The sequence below is a fragment of the Mugil cephalus genome, chromosome 15 (genome assembly GCF_022458985.1).
Source record: "Mugil cephalus isolate CIBA_MC_2020 chromosome 15, CIBA_Mcephalus_1.1, whole genome shotgun sequence".
In the NCBI taxonomy this organism is placed as follows: domain Eukaryota; kingdom Metazoa; phylum Chordata; class Actinopteri; order Mugiliformes; family Mugilidae; genus Mugil; species Mugil cephalus.
The window spans coordinates 4,127,064-4,142,659 of record NC_061784.1 but is presented as its reverse complement, the minus strand read 5'-3'; the positions used below and the strand labels follow the sequence as shown (position 1 = coordinate 4,142,659).

General features: G+C 40.8%; 1 protein-coding gene across 1 annotated transcript; it reads left to right on the top strand.

Annotated features, from left to right (window-relative positions):
• Positions 1-367: 367 nt before the first annotated feature.
• vezf1a (vascular endothelial zinc finger 1a) lies at positions 368-15,596 on the top strand. Its single transcript, XM_047607471.1, has 5 exons — positions 368-492; positions 6,887-7,638; positions 11,382-11,451; positions 11,568-11,730; positions 13,071-15,596. Exons 1-5 carry the CDS (start codon positions 460-462, stop codon positions 13,436-13,438), a joined length of 1,386 nt encoding a protein of 461 aa, XP_047463427.1. The 5' UTR covers positions 368-459; the 3' UTR covers positions 13,439-15,596.

Genomic DNA, 15,596 nt, shown 5'->3' with positions numbered 1-15,596 from the left:
GTAATTATGCAAAACCACTCGCTTACAGATATTTTTTCCTGTTTCAAAAACGGCTGGAATGTTACTGAAACACAATCATATCCCGACCACATGCGACAATCTAATATAACAAATGCCCCTCACAGCGTCAGTGAAATACCATCCAGAGGGGTGTTTTCGAAATCCAGCAATGCCAGGTTACTTCTGCAACTGGATAGAAGCGATGTATAAAATATCTGGCAAATGTATTCAAACGTATATTTTATGTCGCCATTATATATTTGTTCGTCTACCTCCTATGAACCACGTAAAATTGAATATACGAGTATATTTTTTCCAATACCAGATTTAACAACGCCCGCCAAATACTGAGGAAAGTGGTTCAGCCCTCGAGGTTACCGGAAGTTGTTTCAGCTGCCATGTTTGGTTGCTTTGTTGTAGGCTTCTACTAGATTTCCTACAGAATTAGTAAGTGTGGAAATGGAGCCGAGCTGGAGTACGTTTCTTTTTCAAGTAAGTTGAATCTTCGGGAGGGAAACTGGGATAGCTCGTAAAACAACCGTAGGAATGCTTCGCACTGGATATTTTAGCGGTAAATCTAGTTTTAAACGAGTAATACCAAGAACAAGTAACCAAGCAAAACAATGGTATATGAATCCAGGCTTCCAGCTGTGAGGCTTGGGAATGACGCTAGAACAAAAAAAAATCAAATCTCCTCAACCGCAGTTTGAAAACGCGGTTTGTTTTCCGTTTTACGAATATATGACTCATTTACTGCGAACAGTTCGACGGCGTTGGGGATTTTTAAGTTTGTGTGCGCAGTCGAAGCCAGCTAAACATGCGGGATCATTTGAAGTAAAGCTGGAGACGCCACTGCACCGTTACAATCGAGACGGAGCTGTTTTTTTTTTCTCCTTTGACTGAGGGCTTTGATCAGACGCCGTGGGAGATGTAACGCCGGCGAAGATTTGCTGTGTAGCGCGGATAATACCGCAGATATACATTTTAAAAGTGGATGGCGTTGGTAAACGTCGGTTGGGTGAACACTTAGGGATACCAGGCGCTGAGATTTACTAACGGCGATTCCCAAGTCCGCGGTGAACTTTCCGCTTGTTTCAGCCGGTTCGACAGCAACTAGCCAAGTGGCTAACGATGTTTAGGCTGCATTCATTACACTCGCTTGCTAATTTAGCTTAATGTGGGCGAGGCGGCCGTGGTGAGATTGCAAAACTAACGTAACACGACCTTCTAACCAGTGCTGTAAAGCTCACTGTATATTAACTAGCTATTTATTCTTGTGACCGCGGTGGAAAGGAATTCAAACTATGCACACAACACAAGCTAACGCTAGCAGCGAAGGAGCACATTTGAAATTAGCAGCGACATTACGCAATTTATAAACCATTTTCTGCCACAAAGTGTGTGCTGCTGTTGCGAGCGATCTGCCGCGGTTTAGTGCATTTCACGGTGTGCTAAGATGGAAGGCTATTGTTCAATAAAATTAACGATCTTTTTTTTCTCGTGGCCTTGCTCATGCTAGAAGAAATGAGCTCACGAGAACATGAAAAAATTCTGAAGTTTTATTTTTTGTGTTGTCGAAGTGTTATGCAACAACTTCTATTTTTGTGTTTGTTTTATTTCAACTCTGTATTTTTGTTATTTATTTTTTTTTACTAAAAAAAAAGTCCCAAGTATCTGTCTCGTGTCTAGTCCCAAGTCTCAAGATTTCCTGTCTTCTCTAAGTTGCACGTATTTTGTTGACAAACTCCTCATATGAAGAACTTCCACCAGTAAACTTCTGCAGCAGTTCAGTCTTTCCAAAAATACTTAAGTTTTTTTTTGAAAACTTTAAAAAAAACTGCATACTCAAATGTTCTGACACAGTCTTTTTTTATCTGCTGAATAAATTAATTTAGGGCATCCCCATGAGGCCAGATGCAGTTTTTGTAGTAGTTTCATTACAAGAGCATGTTTATTTCAAGTTGTGTGGCCTTGGGTTGTTTTGTGTCACTTGCCATCTACTGCTCCTGAAATCAAGTAAATAAGTTAATTGCATGGTGCAGCTACTACTAAGTCAGAACAATGATCCTTAGCGAATACCATTTCTCATTTAAAATTCATAAACGTTAACATTAATGGGCCTACTTAAAGTAAAGCAAATGATGTGAGTACAGCGTGGTGGGTTTTTATGAAAACTCAAGTTACATATCACAGTCTTTCAAATGCATCATGTTTTTTTTGTGACATTTGTAACATTTTGTTCTGCTGTCAAAGAGTGATCGCTCACTCACATCTGTGAGCGCCATTTCTTCGCAGATGGACAGTGTCGTTTGTTGTGCTGTGTCTGGCCTCTAGCCAGAAGCCCTGCGTGTATTATGTACCTCACACTGTTACAGTGTCAATCCCATGTAAATCAGTGGGCAGTTATCATTCGGGCGCTTAATGCAAGAATGTAAAGAGCCATGCTTCATGTAGGTGCCACCAAACACGTGCCTTTCTCTCGCTCTCTTTTTTTAGTTCAAGGTGCGTCATTCAAAATCTTCATTAAAATGAAGATTAAGATGATGATGATGTTTAAACAGCTTTGTGGATTGTTTTTACACATTTAGAGCGTTGTGTAGAGCAGTTTGGTTCACTGTGCCCCTGTAGTGATACACCAGTAATGCTGAGAAGTAGCGGGAAAAAAGTTAGGTGAACCAAAGTCATAATACAGTCCTTGTGTGCTTGCAACACTATTCTGTATTTCTGTGGAAACTGCACTAGCCTTTCTAGGAAAGCACTATATTATTAGAACACGCTATTTGAAGTGAAAAACCTGGGCGAATTCCTTAGTATCCCAAAAAAATAACATCTGGCTAGTGGACACGCTGAAAATGATCAGTTGATACGTTTCCATGACCCCTCGAAATGTGCAAAATTAATATCACAATAAAAAACTGGTAATGAAAATGCGTACTTTTTGAAAAACCTCTCGGGTATCACTAAAACATTTTTACCGTCTCATGAGGTGTTTTTTCAGATGTATCGATATACATTTTTTTCACAATTCCATCACCGGAGATGCACATGGGGCCATGTGACCAGGTCATTAGAAGTCAAAATTCCTTAAAGTGAAGTCTCGCGTGACCAGAGTTTAGAGAATTATGGGATATCGTGAGACGAGGCTTTGCAAGAGTTACAGCTCATTTACAAAACACCTTTCAATTGAAACGCGCACAAGTGCGATTGTACTTAAATTTCCGAAATAAAACTTTTATAGTGCGAAAAACTGTGATGGAAATGCAGCTACTGTGTGAGTCAAAAGATCAGCTCATCTTCATATAAAGGCCCTAAGTGATACAGCAACACACACGTGTGAAAGCTATTGGTGATACCTTCTTAGATGTTGAAATTTTTTCACCAACTAAATATTAGCATCTGTCTCCCATTTGGCGCTCAACAGGGGGATTATAGTGAATTGATCTTAAACCTTGTTTTCCTTGAAGGGCCCCCTTTTAGATTATACAAATCCAAGCGTTTTTGATCACTGCTTTTACAAAATAAGTTCTACTTATACTTTTCCAGATCTTTAGCATGAGCTATTAAGTCCTCATGTCCTCAAGTTGTTTTCCTAGAGCTCAACATTTTCCTAGTCGCTGGGCCTCAATCCTCTCATTTTATAGAATTCATAAAATAAAAATAATTAAAAAAAAATATTTGACACGAAATATTCAGCAAAATTTGTGAAATTAAAGCCTAACTGTGCCAATGAGAATAAGACCTATTTTGCTATTAAGTGTCGGTTTTAATTTTGGGGACTTCGGTTAGAGTTTGACCTGACTGTGACGACTATTTTCATGTTGCAGCAGAGAGATATAACTCATCGGTAAAGTCATCGTGCTTCAGGTCTTCTTTATTTTGTCCAAATCTATTAGTTTTGCAAGGTCAATAGTGATGCTTTTCTTAGGTGAGCAGTTTCATTGCAATCACAATGTCAAAACAACAGAAATGTTGTTTATATTTGATACTTTTGTCAGAAACGGTCATTTTTTTTTATAACATCCTATTTGTGACCATATTTAAGCAATGTTCAGCTCTTTTTTATATTCCGTAGAGTTATTTCCAAGGATTTGTGGATTTTAAACCTCGGTACATCTCACAGGTTTATGTCTATTCTATGTTCCTTACAGGACTACTTGCTATGGGGTGTTGTGTTAAATGCCACGTGTTTCACAAGTTTTGGCTCACTGATTTCAGTGTCTTGGGATAAAAGATGACATAGTAATGACAGACTTTCTCTTAAATGACACAGTTTAAACATAGGTAAAATAATGATTATATCAAACCACGCTCGACAAAAAAAGATTTTTATTCTGAGCAGAAGTAAAAAACTTGCACTTAGAAACTGCAAACAGAGGCCCAAACCCATTCATTGTTTTTTTTATTATTATTATTTATAATCTGTAAAAGAACAAAGAGGAATACCAACATTAGAAAAGTGCGTTTTATAAGATCTTATTTCCACTCAAGCAACTCGAATAGCAGGCAAAGATCTCTGAATTTAAGAGATAAAGAATAGCCTTGAAAAAAAGCTTTAAACTTACAACTTGGACTTTACATGCACCAGAAAAAAAGTTACTGTTTCTCCTCCTCCTAGGTTTCTTTTCTATGTTATCAGATACAGTTTTTGTTTTGTTTTTTGTTAAAAAAGGATTTTGGCAAGCAGCTGTAGAGTGGGACACAAAAGACTGAAGAAAGACAGTGCATAATCTAACTCAGACCATGAGCTCAATTCATGTCTACAGTGGCCCGTGGAGCCATCAGGACACTCCCTCCATTTTGATGTTATTTATGAGGGAGCAGCCCCAGTTGTCAGAGCGCATTTGTGTCAAAATGGTCAGAGCTGCATGAAGGCACAGCAGCTTACAGGCCCTGCACCTCTGTATAGAGGCCGGGCTGTCTGCAGCGGCTACGTCTGCTGTTACAGCCCGGGTCCGGTCTCTGCTCCACAACCACAAAGATTCCCCGCGGTCCCCCCCCCACCCCCCACCCAAATATAAAGCCCCCCCCCCCACCCCCCACCCCTGGTGTGCCAGCGGACGGGTTAGCATTGGCATGATGATGACTAATCCTGGAAGGTGGCAAGTGTAAGCAGGTGCTCAGACAAATAGATGGGTGGGCATTCTCCACGAGTTCCCAGGTTCCACTGCGTATGAGGGAATGACGGCAAGTTTAGCTGAGTAGTGTTTGGATAAACAATGTCCCCGTCTCATGAATAGATGAGCCAAATCAATGAAGATGAGCATACAAAGATCCCCTGCTGAGGCCCGAGTGCATCACTGCTCAGATTTGTGTCTTTCACAATAGGCTAGATGACATAAGGAGGACATTGTGTGGTTCATTTTTCTTTGCTATCCCCTGCCTCCTTTTTTTTTTTGCAACTCCTTTCTGGGCTGGCCTTCCTCGACGGATGATTGAACCTCAAAGGGAAAGGTCAAGTATTTCACCTAGCCCTTTCTTGCTGGTGGTGGACAACATGGTCGTCTCAACTGTGTCCATTTACTGAAAGAACGGCGTTAACTGTGGCACGGGAGATATTTTATGTCTTGGTATGATATGAAAAAAAGTAATTTTTTTTTTAACAGAAAGGGGGAGCATTGAGGTGTAGGAACTTTAACGAATTAAATCAATTATAGAATTCACTGACTTGCCATCAGCACACACGCTACTAAACGTGCGTTTCTTGTTAATTCTGGTGGGCATAATAGGCATGTTAGACCCAGGGCGACTGGATGTATTTATAAAAATGTAGATCTGTACTTATAGCTTTGGTTTGAATATAACCAATACAATCTGACAAACTAGTGACAAATCGCTCGCAACTGCATTGCAATACAATGGTTTTTGCTTGAGTTAAAATGAGTTGTTGAATTTGAATGCAGCTACAGGAAGGGCTGAGAATGCGTTGCGGTTAATAAAGTGGTCACTACTTTGTTTACAGCAGCAGTTCATCCCATTGGTACGTTTTGGGTGGTTTTAGTTTTGTTTTTCACCCAGCTCACCTAAAATAAAGCTATTAGGCAATGGCCTTGGAATCGAAAGGTTGAGATACAATGTACTGCATTGCTCAACAGTTAACCTTTCTTCTGCCTGAGACATGCCCAGACAAAATGCACTGAATCATTGTCACTCACAAGATGGCTAGTCATTTTGTTTACATCATAGTTATGATATGAGAAACAAATAGTGACCACCCTCCTCAGTTAGGGTTATTTAAATGAGTGGAAACCAGCACTGATCGTGACAGCCAGTTATTTTTCACATTTGCCATTGATGTGCACCTGTAAAAGCCCAAGGCAGTTTGTGTGTGTGTTAGGCCACATACCCAGAAAGCGAAAGTGCTGCTCTGGTCTAAATTGTTTGTCTAGTTTTCCTGGTTTATTTGTGTTTTCTTCTATATGTTTTTCCCTCCTTCTCTCGCACTCACCGTATCTCTTAACTCAGCTAATGGCCTGCTCTTCAAGAGCTTTCTTGGCAGTTAAACTTAACTCTGCTGTGCCTCTCATTTGGTATGCTTGCTTTGCAGTCACATGATGAATCAGCACCGTCATGATGGGATCGTTTTTCATCCAGTATATTTGGATTCTTTTACATTAGTGCCATGCTGCGTCAGCCTCATTAATGATAGGCCCAGCACCCATTTTGTTTTCTGTAACATCTCACTGACCCTCGGTGTTCTTATGGAGTTGTCAGTGTTTATTGTAGTCATTATGGCTTTTAAGTTATGGTGAATTACAACTATAACTCCAAAGATTGTTGTGTCATCAGCTGCAGTCGCAGCTTAAAGTTTTTATAAAATGTTTACCACCACATGTCTGGAATTGATCTGGGCTCAACCAAAAACATTTGTGTGTGTTTGTTTCATCAGCAGGCCAATGAAGCCCTCCACCACCAGCACCAGGTGGCCCAGAATAGCCTGCTGCCACTTCTTAATGCTGGATCTGAACAAATTGATCAGAAGCCTGTCCTGCCAATCCAAATAGACCATAAACCACCCACCAGTGCTGCTGATCTCCTTAAAGACAATGTGGCCAGCGGAGGAGGTCCACGGCCACCAGTGCCTGTGATAAAGAAGGAACATAAAGGCAAAACGCCTTTCGTCTGTGGCTACTGTAACAAGGCCTTCCGCGACAGCTACCACCTGCGACGCCATGAGTCCAGCCACACTGGTATCAAGATGGTCTCACGTCCGAAGAAGACGGCCCAAACAGCCCCCACCATGGTGCCCATGATCGGTACCATGCCGCGGGAGAACAACGGCAACTCGTCCTACATCTCCACGGTAGCGGGCCTCCTCTCCACGGCAACCACCTCCGTTTCCTCAGGCACAAGCATCATGACGTCGTCTGTAATGGGCAACATGCCGCAACAGAATGTCCCCAAGAAACCCGCCAAACCTGTCAAGAAAAACCACGGCTGCGAGATGTGTGGCAAAGCCTTCCGTGACGTCTACCACCTGAATCGTCACAAGCTGTCCCATTCTGACGAGAAGCCCTTCGAGTGCCCAATCTGCCAGCAACGCTTTAAGAGGAAGGATCGGATGACCTACCATGTTCGCTCTCATGATGGGGGAGTCCACAAGCCCTATGTTTGTTCTGTGTGTGGGAAAGGCTTTTCCAGGTAAGAGTCAGATTTTAGTATTTGGGCTTTCATGCACAGGTATATCAGACACATATATAAGCACACACGTACAAAATGTCAGAAGGTTTAACACCACAGTGTATTTTCATGCAACTTAATGGTTCAATAGCTTTCTACGGCTGATAGAAATGAGCAGCTCCATTGTTAAAATGATTTTCTTCGTGCTGACAGACACATTTGTAAGGATGAGCAGATCTTGAGCTGAGACATTTGTTGAGGAGTTAACATTACCATTTCAGATGAACCTTGTACATTCCTGAAATAGCTTTTGAGGAGGTGCAGTAAGTTATGCTCCCTAGTAAATAACAGTATGACATAATCACAGTTAACTTCCATTTTTCATTTCTGTCATAGCATACTTAATATTAGGTATTGGATTGGTCCCAGGTGCATTTTGCAGCACCACTGTAAACAACCCCACATATATAGCCAGACCAGTTAAAAAAAGAAAAAAAAGAACTGAGAACAAAGAGTCAATAACTGTCAAATGTCAGGCGTTGGTTTGTAGCATCACATCGCCTCCCTCAATTGAAAGTGACTTGTACCTGTTGCTGTTTTTCCAGTGAATGTGAATACAACATGGGTGTTCCCCACAGGGTTCCTTTGTTTTGTTGCTGTACTTGCCACAGGATTTGATTTATATATTCGAGTACCTCTCAGTCTACCTTGGTTAATTCTTCAAACTTTGCCAGAACATACATATAACCTGTGTACTGCTGCTTACATGTTTATTCCTAGTTTAGTGGTCAGTTTGGAGGTCCATTACTGCCACCTACCAGTGCAGCTAACTTTGGTTACATACTATAGCCTACGATTCTTAGAGTATAGGTGTAGCAGGCTGCAACAAAATGGCATTGAACGTGTTTGCATTTGAGCAAGATTGAACTCTATCTTTGTTGCCATGGCAAAAAAGGGGCAGACACTTACATGAGTAGCAGCAGCGCAGACACAGACAATAGTAACCTAAACTTTCTGTTGCTTTGCAACTTTTTTTTTTGAAATGCCTACCAGTTGTATTAGACAGTAACCAAGCCTCTGCTTAGGATCAAGTGTAAAACGCTTCATTTCTGGTGTCATTCTTAGTTTAGCCTAAATCATTGCGCTCGGCAGCAAAAAGAGGTGGCTTGCAAAACGCCTGCATTGTATGTGTATCAAAGTGATAGGGTCATTAGAAAGATGGACAATGCAGAGCGACTGAAGCAAATACTAAGTGGGCGTGAAAATGGTGGCAAATACAAAAAGGATTGTTTTTGCAACAGTTCTAGTTTATTCATTTGCTTTCAGTCAACAAGTAACAACAAGTAGCAAGGCCATTGTAAACAGGAAGTATGCATCTGGGATCAAATTTATTCTTACGTAAAGGGAGACAGAAAGTAATTTCACCCTCTGGTGGTTACATTCCAGGGACGTGGAGAAAGTCCTGACTTGTCTGCATGGAATTTAAAAATAACAGGTTGATAAACAAATTCTAGCAAACATATTTTTTTTGACTAAGTACTGAGAAATCCAAAAATAGCATTTGCTTAGCTTGCAGGTGTTCTCTAGAATGTTTTTTTTTGACAGCGAATATAAATGATTTATTTCAGACGCTTTACTAAACGTACACCGAACTGCGAAAGCCTTCTGCTTGTCTAGCAACCCATAGTAACCACCATCTTGTTTGTGAATTATTCAGACTGTGTTGTTTGGGTTATTTAGTTGCATGGGTTTATTTTGAAGGATTGTTTTCCCATCTACTGTGCATGTAGCATCCAAGTGGCTGGGTTTTTCATATTTACTGTTGTAGTAAACAGTTTGGATTGTACTTGTAATGACCCCCACGCCATTTCAGCCACACGTTTAAACAGTTGCACATGGGAGAGCACCAGTGGAGTATTGAGGGAGGGGGAGGCGTCACTTGTCACTTTGCAGTTCCCGCCAGCATGTCACAGTCTCTTTCCCCTGGGAATTCAGTGAACCATGCGGTGATCTTTAGGTCAACACGTTTAATATGTAGTAAATGTGTTGCATGCGCATGAAAGTGCTATATAAGTAAAGTTTGATTAAATATGCAACTTTGTTGAATGTCTCGCAGTGGCCTCATGTTTAAAACTTTATTCACGAGCCAAATTATGTGTTGAATTTGGGGCTTGTTTATCAATCAAGCAGAGAGCAGATTGATATTGAATATTAGTGCAGGGCTGTAGCGTAATTTAAGGAAAAACATCAGCCGTGTGCGCCGGCCAAGCTGTAACCTTAGCACCGTGCTGTGTGGGGCAGTTTCAGGCATGCCTCCAACACAGTGACGTGGGGTAGGGATTCATCAGCATACTGGAAAGTGAGAATGGGGACTGAATAACAGGGCACTGACTCACTGCCACTCAGCCAGATCTGTAGGCAGGCAATGTCTGGAGTCTGCTCTCCTCGTCAGTTGGACAAAAAAAAAAAAAATCTCGATTCCGGTTCATAGCACCATTGAGAAGATTCTACTTGACTCCTCATTTGTATTAAAAAAAAATCCAGCAGCATGAAACTTTCCGGTTTAGGAGCAGCTGCCAAAGCTGTAGCCCTTACTCACTCCATTATGGCACTTCTAACATGATTCAGCTCACACTTCAATAGAACTAACACGCTGACAGAGGAGGAGCAGTGCCAAGAAGAATTTGTGAATGCTGGAGTTAGATTGTAAAGGTCAGGAGGCAAATAGCTGTTTTGCAGTGAACTCTGTAAATTATACAGTAGATAAACACAGAGAGTGTGTTGTCATCCGTGTTTTCTTGATGTTGTTTTTGCTAGTTTTAACTTAGAAAAAGAAACTATCTTTATTTTAGAGTATTTGGGCTAAAGAAGGTAGTGCAGTTCTATCAATTGTTGGAGTGGGTTTGTCATTTTATTACCTAAATTTCTTTACAACCAATTGTTTCATACCTGAAACAGTTCAGTGTGTTTCAGGTACGGTGCAATAAGACAATGCGTTCAAGAAAAGGGAAACTTTCAGAGCTACGGCTGCACTTTTTCCTCTCATTGTCCCTGTGGATTAATGTTGTTTTAAGTTAAATTGACATCCTACCTTACATAGTCCCGTCTTAATCCTCAGCGAGAGATTAGGAGGGAATCCTGGAAATTCGCGTTAGCTTTTAGCTGTCTTCATATTTAAGTGGGAAATAAACAGACTGCAATAATAAGCAAACTGTCAGTTAGCTCAAGTGTCAAGTGGAAAATTGGTAGGAAAAAAAAAACAACTTCATTGTGGTGCGTGTGTGAAACTAGGTCAAAGTAGTTCACGCACGATTGATCATGGAGAATTAACTGCCAGGGACTGAAATTTTAGGGATTTTTGTGCCCATCCCCTCATTATCAAAGCAAACAGAGCACATCCTTACACTTCTACACTTGTGATGCGTTTCAAGGTTTTACAATAAACATTTGAGTGTGCACTTCCGATTTCCGATCAGTGAATTTTTCAAACTTGTTTTTGAACACAATATATGTTTTGTATTCTGGTCAGATCACAAGCAAAGTTAATGTAATTGTCCAAAAAAATGTACTGGTCACATAACTGGAAAATGTCTTTACTCTTATCGCATCCAGTCAACATAACACTGTCAACTGGATGTTTTGTGCTTCAGTGAGTGTTGGACTTAAACGGCATGTTACACGACTCATGTACAACTAATGTAACCCAGTGCACCTCCATGCCCAGATTAAATGTGCCGTTGTGTTTTGTTGCTGTCTTTATCCAGGCCAGACCACTTGAGCTGCCATGTGAAGCATGTGCATTCCTCCGAAAGACCGTTTAAATGTCAAGTAACGGTAAGAGGCCTTCCTGTCAGTTTTCAGATCTGTGATGCTGTTAATGTCTTCGTTGTTGTTGTTGTTGCTGGACTCGGCTGACCTTTGTGCACCCTTGTCTTGCCGTCCGGCTGCAGGCCTGTACCTCTGCTTTCGCCACCAAAGACAGACTCCGTTCCCACATGATCCGACACGAGGGCAAGGTCACCTGCAGCATCTGTGGGAAGATGCTCAGCGCAGCCTACATCACCAGTCATTTGAAGACTCACGGACAGACCAACTTTAACTCCTGTAACAAAGGTTTGTTGCACTTGTTGGGAATACAGAACGTCATAGCTTCAGCATGTGCTGTGAAAAAATCCTTTACGGACATACTCTGAAAAATCAAACTCCTCAGTTCACATGGAAAATCCCCAAACTATGTCACAAGACTTATTCCCATGTGATTAGCATTACCTGCATGAATCACTCATGTCTGTAACTTGTTAAGTGCAAATTACCGCATTTCCGTATTTCTCTAAGCACGGACATCCTGTGATAATACTTATTTTATGCAAATTGACATCTCTGTGGTTGTTTAAGTTTTTTCTGCCTATGTTGCTTGAGAATTATGTCGGCCGTGTCTACAATTAGCAGACACCTGTTTGAGAGTAAAGTCAAGTTGAGACATCTCAAAATCATCACGAGAAGAGAATCGCACAGGATGATGACGACCTGCACGGCAGCGTGTACTAATGTACCGGATATTATTTATTGATGAATCAGTGCGTTCACCACAGCAGTGAAGGTGGAGCTGATCAATAGCTTCATTGTGTACATTACAAACCAGTAATTAAAGCGGTCAAAAGTGAAGTGGGAGCCGAAAGATTGGAACGTGCAACACAGACATAAAGGAGATCATTTCTATATAGCATTTCAGTCTATTACTATTAATTCTGTGTGGGTGGTGCCATAATCATATTTTTAATTTACAAAATTCCATCTTCTTGACTCACAGTATATGTATAATTTTGTCTCATTTGACATCTCTATGCAAGAAATCTTCAGTCACATCAACCATCTTTAATCCTGGTTGTTGGGCGAGTAGCTGTACTGCATTAGTGCAGTTCATATTCTACATTAACGTGCCGTAGAAGTAATACTGAGGGCGTCACCATTTTAGCCGGCGTCTCTAGGGCTGGGTATCGATTTCAGTTCACAAGGTCCGATTTGATTTGTTTACACAGGTTTCAGTTTCATAACAGTTTTGCTTGGTTACGAAAGAGGTTTTCCCCAAAACTAGCATCAGAGATTTGTAGTGTTTCCACAGTATTTTAACCTCCAGTTGGCAGATGGCTATTCTGTTTTTAAAACCTGAACTTTTGCCACATATCAGCATTCAAGCCTGACGCTGCTCTCAGAGTTGTCATGTTTTGAGCCTCCCTCACACGCTAACTAATCTCGCTGCCCAGTCTCGTGAGACTAGGCGTGTAAACGCGTTGGCAACCTTTAAAAGTTTCTACATGAAAGTTACTCAAAACGGCGGCCTCGTCCTGATAGTGGACGTGCGTTTTAAGGAAAATGAACCAATATTACAAATCTCTGATTGATATTTAGTATCAGTGTGATTCCCAGTTAAATACTTCATCTCATTTTTCCAGATGGCAATGATGTCTGCAATTCTGCCTCTGTTACACCTGTGACCATCTCTGCGCCCATCACCTCGGCGATGAACCGGGTCAACTTAAACAACAACCACCCCGTCACCATAGCCGCGCAAATGAACATTAGCACCAACACGGTCAACATCACATCTCCAATCAGCCTCCAGCACCCAGTGACCATCACCGGGCCCGTCAACATCGCCTCTGTGAACATCCCCGCCACCGCGCCCATGAATATCGCCCACCCGGTCGCGATCACCACCCAGATGCCAATGAATATAGCCGGCCCGCTCAACATCGCCATGAGGCCAGTGGATAGCATGCCTTTTCTGTCCCAAGTCTTGCCTTCTTCCCCTCCCTGGTAAGAAGAAGGAGAGACTGGGTTGAACTGGCCAGAGAGGAAGGGGAAGTGAAGTGAAGTGAAACAAGAGACTCCTGTCTTCATATTTGCACCTCAAGCCCAGCTCTTCCTCCCCTTAGACGATGTTCACCTCACCAAGCCTTGAAGTGAGCATTTACGAGAGCTGTGCGGCCGGTAGGAGCTCCATAAGTTGTGTCCCGACTAGGGTTAAGTGACTGGTATGCGACACAGGACACTTGAGTAGGATTTGAGTAGGATTTATCATGAAATCAGGACAGCCGTAAGACTTAGTGTAGTCAGTTAGAATGATGAAACTGTGATTTGTATCATGACGAACCAGAGGGGAGGATTCCTCAAGCACCCTTAAGGACTCCAGTAGGAAAAACACACCTGTGCTTTTGTAAAAGGGAGATGTGAAATGAACTGAAGCAATAACCCCAAATTGCTGTTTTCGATGTTTTGCAAGTTCTCTCCCAAAGCCTCTGGGTGTTACTTTGTATGTTGTTTTTTTTGTTTTGTTTTGTTTTTTTTTTTTTGTTTGTTTTTTTTGTTTTTTTTTTAAACTATAGCCTGCTAATCACTATTTAATGTCATAGGAAATGAGTCTAGTAAAAGGGACAGCAGCTTCCACTTGCATGGAAGAATATTTTTTCACAATGCTTTAGTGCTTTTTTTCCTTTCTTCTCAGATAGTAGGTATGCTCTTGAGGTACAGTGACTAACTTGTACAGTTGACATAGTAATGTATTTTCACGTCAGCATTTTTCAATTTTGGTTTCGTGACTCAAGCGGATATCTCGACACTGTCCTCTTGATTATGAAATATTAGTACTTTGTTTTCTGTTTGTATGGAAACACAAAGGTTTGCGTTTGTTTTTATTATCGTTAGTGTTGATTTTTCCATGAAGTCAGAATGGAATGAGTCTTGCACTGAAAGCATATCCTACACAAAGGTGAGCAGCAGTATTATCAAAGATCAAATTGGAGTCTTAAGTGTTTCGGTTAGCCAGCCTACACTTGAGGGCCATCTAGTGGCTGGACACAGGAAGGCAGTGGCCTTGTAGTGAAGCTTGTTCAGGCTGTTGCCGTCATCATAATGGTGACCAAGTAGCTTTGGCTGACTCTTCTGTCAACAATTTTATTTCTCATTCTTTTTATTTTATAGCCCCAAGACGATACCCTTCACTCAGGAATCACACAGAAAAGCCCATTACTCATGATTGTGGTTCTTAAACTGATGTGTTGATTTTTGACTTGTTCCCTTTTGGATTCCTGAAGACATTTGGCGTTGTGGTGTTAAAAGACGGGACTTCAAACAGGAACAAGAAGTCCAAGACTTAATGAAATAAATAGCCGTCCATTTAAAATGAGATATATACTGTGTAATGGAATACATGCTGTACCCTTTTTACATTTTCTTTCAAATCCAGTTCAGTCTCAGTTGTCATAGGTATGTGACTGAGAGGAACTGTGTGAGTTGGATAAAAATGCAAGTTTGTGTCCTTTAAAAAAATAAAAAATAAAAAGCAGAGGGACAAATTGGACGTTGCATGACCCCGAACACTGTAGCTGTTGAACATGAACTATTTTTTAAATGAATGCCATGTTATCTCAGCAGTGTTGCAGCTCTTTGAGTTGGCTCAGTTACTGAAAAAATGCAATATGCATGTTTGTCATTTTTTCCAAGTTTTGTTTTAAACAAACTATTAGCATAGCTTCTTTTTTTTTGTTCTTATGCATTTACGTAGATACACTATTATAGCCTGTTTGCCAAATTTGAAACTGTAATAATGTGATAAACTGAATATTTCATGTGGAATTGAACATCTCTTTATTTTTAAGGAAAACAATTAATTGGATATTCCAGGACCCTTGTGAAAGCAGTTGAATGTATATCTTTGTACAAAATTATTTTAGTTCCAAGGATATGGTAGTTACAATAGATGTGAAAGATAAGATAACCTTTTTTTATAAATCTTTTGTATTAGAACATTAACATTGATAATTTTGTATATATGAGAAGCTAGGCTTTCTGATTAGCAGAAAGGTCAAACATTCCTACATTTTTTTTAAATGTACGTTTGTCAGATTATTACATAAACATGCGCAATGTTATGTGCCTTTTATTTGGGTTGTCTAAATAAAAGAAAACTATCCAATGTG